At 37.2% G+C, this 6,280-nt stretch overlaps 1 protein-coding gene across 1 annotated transcript; it reads left to right on the top strand.

The window, feature by feature from the left end:
- Positions 1 to 1,800: 1,800 nt before the first annotated feature.
- LOC309693214 (uncharacterized protein) lies at positions 1,801 to 5,597 on the top strand. The gene is made up of 4 exons (XM_082512240.1): positions 1,801 to 2,093; positions 2,196 to 2,243; positions 2,841 to 2,953; positions 4,085 to 5,597. Exons 1-4 carry the CDS (start codon positions 2,057 to 2,059, stop codon positions 4,208 to 4,210), a joined length of 324 nt encoding a protein of 107 aa, XP_082368366.1. The 5' UTR covers positions 1,801 to 2,056; the 3' UTR covers positions 4,211 to 5,597.
- Positions 5,598 to 6,280: the final 683 nt, after the last annotated feature.

Raw genomic sequence — 6,280 nt, 5'->3', positions numbered from 1 at the left:
CATGAAATCAAGTAAATTACGTTGGAATGTGCATGTGGGACTTTTCTCAGGAGAGAACATAATCAGTAATTCCTTAAGTGTAGGATGCATCCCCCTGGTGGGCCCTGAAGATACTGCAGGTTGGCATAACAATCTTTTGCCTTTTAAATTATTCACATAAAAAAACGAAACAACACTAAAAGAAGACAACCATTGTATTTAAAAATGAAGCATTACTCTTGGTTTTCTGAACCATTTTCCCATCTTTAGCATTCACTTGTAACAGGAAAAACTAAAACAGGGGAAATGGCTATCAGGTGCAAGAAGTAAAGCTGCTGCCAGCAAGTCGAGACTAAATCAAAGTGAATCAGTGAAAAATACATTGAAGAAAAAATACTCTAGCTTCTGCCTGTGCTGAGGTAAAACCTTTGCAAAAACTTATAGTATTCTTATTTTAGGAAACTATACATTTTCCTGTCATTGTGTAAGGGCACTTTTTCTATAAAGGATCTTATGATGTCCAAAAGCAGCAGCTTCTTTCAAGTCTTTTTATTAGACAAAGTGCAATGTATAATACAAAGCACTTTCAGAATTTCTACATTCTAGTTCTCTCCTCGACCATTAAACAACAAAGAAAAACACACAACCAAACATAAAACAAACAAACAAAAATCAGGAACAATAGTCGTGGGCCTTTCAAAAAAAGTCCAGAAAAGGGGACCACAGTTTATAACATTTGTTTTTTGGCCCACAAGAGATTCAGGGTAGCGGCTCAGTTTTGACCACATTACTGAGGTTTACTACAGTGTCAAGCTAATATACAGTGGTGCAGCGGTCTCCATTCCACATGTTTTCTATGGTTATATTAGCATCAAAATACACTTGAAGTGTTTGAAGTGCTACATGTAAAAGGCTTTCCTTATGGAGGATGCATATTTTCAAGAATGATGTTTGGTCCTGAGTTCACCCACTTTAACAACTGTGTCCGTCCTGATTGTCCATGGGAAATATTCAACTATCAAAATAAAAAAAGAATTCATTTGTTTTCTTTTCTAAAAACAAATATAGAAGGTATAATTTATTACGTTAACATAGGCTAATTCTGACTAATTACAACAATCCATTTCACACTGATCAGTAGCTGCACTTCATGTTCCAGAGGTTGTTCAACAGAATTAAACTTAAAAACATTCAGTTCTGTTATTTCAAGGCGCATCCTAATTTATGGGCAGGGATAGCTCAGTAGGTAAAGTGGTCGCCCCATGATCGGAAGGTCGGCGGTTCGAATCCACTTAACGGCTACCCTGAGGTACCCCTGAGCAAGGTACCGTCCCTACACACTGCTCCCCGGGCGCCTGCTTAGTGGGCTGCCCACTGCTTCACTGAGTGAATGGGTCAAATGCAGAGAAAAACAAGTAATTTCCCCATGGGGATCAATAAAGTATCCATTATTATTATTATTATTTTTGCCTATCCAAAATGAGAAACCCATCCAAGTCAAGTAAAATACTTTTACCACAAAAAAAGAAAGAAAAAGAAAAATATTTAATTTTTAGGATGATGACTGAAGTACTCTGGTCTTCTGCAGGCACATCCTTTACTACTCAGTTTTTAAAAATCCTGGAAACACCTGCTTTCAAGATTACCTGTCTGCATAACGTAATAATCTGTGTGTGCAAGAGAAAAAAAATGTCTTCTAGAACATCGAAGGCCCTTTTTTTTCCCATTGTGATTCATTTATTTGATTACTCAAAAAAAAGAGAAAACTGGATCTTCATGGGGCCCCTGCTTGGGTTTGAGAATGTCACTACTACGCCCCTGTGTCCGCTCAACGAACCCACTAGGTCGGGAAAAAATCAGTAAACTGCATTTTTAAAGCCAAAGATTGGCTTTAAGGCTCCTTATTTATTCCCACCGTGGCATACATCGAGCAGCAGTTGAAGACAGCCGCGTTTTTTTTTACGGCTTTTAGCCCACCAAACCACTTGGGACGTTATACTCGACGGCTTCATTGAACGAGCTCACAATCAGAGAGTACCAGGAAGACAGACAGAGGGAGAACTGTGCTGAAAGAACAATGGGAGTAGACGTCGAAACCCTCAGACCAGGAGACGGTAAAGCTTTTTTTGTCCTCCCCTCTTTGGTTCCAATTATTCCGTCCGTTTAAAACTATATTTGCCTTTGGGTGTATATCAACCTTCGTTTTCTTTCTTCAGGAAAGAATTTTCCGAAGGAAGGATCGACAGTTTCAGTTCACTATGTCGGTAAGCCTCGCCTCTTTTTGACCATTTATTCATTTACTTCGAGGTGAAAAAATAAATATGTATTAGTATAAACTGGGTTTGTAATAAGCATAATTTCTCATTTCGTGGACCTGCGGACAATTAAATGAGAATTTGATTGGTGGCAGCAAGCTAATTCTGTAGCTAGCACTGCTTAGCTTAGCTTAATTTAGCGTAGCATAGTTTAGCGCCTGGAAATGAGGGGGCGGATAGCCGGACTCTAAAGACACCCTCTCTGTAATTCCTTCCCACCTTTAAGATTGCCTCGTAATACCTACAATAAATAAAATGCGAGAAACTGCAAACTATCGCTAGGGTAACGTGTGTCTTTATTCTAAGGATTTGTGCTAATGTGAGATATTCTAGCCGCATCCTGACGGCAGCTTCCGGCGTCCTAAGATGTCGAACAATTCCTGCTCAAACTAAGCTGCACCGTGTACCCTCAGCAGTACATTTTTACCCAGTCACCCTGTGTGTGAATACAACATGACAGTCACTCGAATCTTTTAATTTGTATCGTTTGGCTTCGCAGAGGCTATCAGGCTTTGACTTTATTAATTTGGGGGTGCTTTCCGACAGGCACCCTGACAAACGGCAAGAAGTTCGACTCCTCCAGGGACCGAGGATCACCCTTCCAGTTCAAACTGGGCGCAGGTGAAGTCATCCGTGGTTGGGATGAAGGTGTAGCTAAGGTAAGTGGAGCTTTGAAGGGGCACACTGATCAATGTTATGTTAAACACATGAAGATACGTTCGGTGCCTTCGTTTTGGCAATAGCTCCGAGTCATTTCCCCCTCAAAAATAACAAAAAAATATCACTGTGGCTTACTTTAGTGTTTATGTGTAAGATTATTGTAAGTCACAAATGAATCTGTTAAGATGTTTCTGCCTTTTATTATCAGAGGCTGCAAATATGAGCAGAAACCAGGCCATCCATTATCTACATTTTACACTCTGAGCCATTTTATCTGATGTTTGCTAGCAAGCCATTTTAATTCTGTTATTTCAGTACTGCTTTTTAGAGCTTATGTTTTATCATATAGATTTTTATTTAATATTTGCATACTTATTTTAGTTTACATTTTCATTTCAAAAGGATTTTATTTTTAATAAAGTAATGGTCTGCCAAAAATACCAGAGATTTCATTGCTTGGCTAGATTATGAGGTAAAATTGTATCATAAAGGTATGTCAAAGATCGTAATTAGGATTGGTTGTTTTTTGCTTTTTATTTCATGTTTCTTATTAACTTAGTCATGAAGTGCACAAAGGCCAAAATACTACTGTGGTTATGAGGTGTATAAGTTTAAATATTTCAAAATACAAACACAATCTTCTACACAGAAAAAAAACCCACTTTGCGATCGGTTTGGTTGCCAGCAGCTTGCTGCTGTTGCCTGAAATTTGCAAGGAAGACACTGCCTTTTCCGCAATCACTCGCCCACTACTTGCTGCACAGTAGTAAAGCACTAAAAAGTGCAAGGTGCAAACAGGCAGTGCAGAGCAATCAGTCATGCAAACTGCAGCTGCTGCACACACAGTGAAACTGTTCATGCTGCATGTTACAGTAACAGAAAATACAGGCAACTTTCATCTGGGGCCTTCAGGCCTAGTATTTGTTGTTGTTTGTTGCTGTCTCATATGGCTTCACTCATTTAAGCCAGCGTGAAACGTCTAATGAACTATATTCACTTGTGTAATTTTTTTTTTCTTTTCTTTTTAACACATCTTCAAAGCTGTATCAATCACTGGGAGGGCTTTTAAAACAAAGTAAACTTTGTTCATTTCACTCACCTATCTAACTTGGTCTTCATCTCCTCCACAGATGAGCCTGGGCCAGGTGGCCAAGCTGACCTGCTCTCCGGACTACGCGTATGGCAGCAGAGGATGTCCACCCCGGATCCCTGCAAATTCCACTCTTATCTTCGAAGTGGAGCTTCTGAAATTCTGAGGGTTTAAATTGAGTGTTACTATTCATTTTTTTTCTTCCTCATCCTTTCCATCCACATTTAATAGTTTGATCAAAGGTGCTGTCATTATCATTCTCAAACCCTGATTATTGTAGAAAGAATTTGTCTCAAATACATCTTGTGTAGATGTATTTGAGACAAATGAGAACAGGCAAATAAGCGTCTTAAGGTAGTGAGATGATTGTGAAGTCTCTAAAATTTGAAGTAGTAGTAAAATAATTTGGGGAAATGCTGGTAGCTTTCTTGCTGGAAGTTGGATGACATCGGTAATACTTTTCTCTGTTCAATAAATATGAAAAACCCAGCTTAAGACCAGAATTCAGCAATGTCTCTGTTCAAAGAAATCAAAATCCACCAAGGCCAGTGCTTTATCTTGTGAATTTTAAATAAAATTATTTCAGTTGTTTCTTTCTTTGACCATGCTCAATCTCTCCACTGAAGTGACCAATAGATTCTGGGTTTTATTTTTTGTTTTTGTTATTTAAAACTCTGTGTAACAGCACTGAAAATCTAACTAATTAGTGATCTAGAGGTGTTGGTAAATGACTTTACTGACCTTTTAAACAGTAGGCTCATATTTACCAAACGCATATGAGCAATATTGATCTCATCTCACTTTATGTAGAAAGTCTTTGCCAAAAAAAGCCTGTTTAATAGGTTTCAGATGAATTTAAACTGGCATTGGACGAAAAAAAATCAGTATTAAAGGATATGATTGCTGAATCTGGCCAGTTTATATTGGTAACCTGAAAATGACAATTTAATGCAGTCTTGGATGCTAAGTGAAATTTGAGGATTTATTTAGCCTTATTTTCTGCCACTTGCCTGTTAAATTTTTAAGTTACCTGTTTATCTGCATCTTACCTATTACTCAACACAAAGGGCACACGATAGCACGCCAAAAAACAAAGTAACATTTCAAAGCGTGTTGGATATCAGTCCTTTTTAGGAAATTTTCATATTGTTCAAGCGTTTTTAAAGTAATGTGGTAATCCCTGTCAAAACACATATAACACCTTTTAGTAATTTTTTTTTTCTGAGTAGATTTATCCCTTCAATAAAAGTATTGATTTCACAGCTTAAACAACCAAGAAAAAAGGAAACCCTTTCTATGTTTGGAAATAGTAATGCACGGTGACCTGTTCAGTTTCAAACCTAATCATGCCATTTATATTGTTGGTTACATTTTACGAAACCTGTTCTCCTTTAACTTTCCTCCTGTATCTTTGAAGTTACAAAGTGTCTTTGTCTTTTGTCATAATACAGTCACATTACTGGTAGTGGGGGGGGTTTCTTCACTGTATCATCCATTGGAATTTGTCTTATCTTTGGGAACTGCATTCTTGAATTAAAAGCGTAAACTATAAATGTCTCATTCATTGCTACACCAAGTCTCTTTGGGAATTCTAGTTTAGAAGACTGCTGCATTTCCAAGAATTGGTGCAGATTTCTAAATGACTAAAAATGTGTTTTTGTTCTGCTTGCTTAAACGTGTGTCAAAATTGAAATCCTTAATCAGAAAGATTTCTGCTCTGTGGGTTTACTGGTTGGAGTTAAACTGATCTGTAGCAGTTTAATGATAAATCCTGACCAGGAGTGTGAATTGCATTTTTTTACTTAGCAATACTTTAAGTGTGCTTTTTTTTTTATATAGGAAAGAGATGAGTTTTTATAAAGTGCCTATAAACAAAGAGTATTGTTAGGCTAATAGGCATTGCATTACTGTAATTAAAAGCAGTTGTTGTTTAAGTTTTATCATATTAATGCCTAATTGAACATGTTAATATTATACAGCTTCTTCAGTTAAAGACAATAGTATTTGAGATATATCCATTTATTTGATGTCATATATATATATATACTCTGAGTTCATGGGTTTATTTTTAGTAAGTTTATCAATAATTTAATGTAATTATGCTAATATATCTGTAATAGCTATTTTATAATACAGCAAAGCAACACCCAGGGTGCTCCTGCTTGTGTTGAGAGCCTAGCATAAAGTCACACAGGTGCCGCAGTTTCCTTGATCTCGTCTACATGTTTGTGTCCAT

This window comes from Aulonocara stuartgranti, assembly GCF_965226115.1.
Source record: "Aulonocara stuartgranti genome assembly, chromosome: 18".
NCBI lineage: Eukaryota > Metazoa > Chordata > Actinopteri > Cichliformes > Cichlidae > Aulonocara > Aulonocara stuartgranti.
The sequence above is the reverse complement of the archived record's forward strand: the minus strand, read 5'-3'. Positions and strand labels throughout refer to the sequence as shown.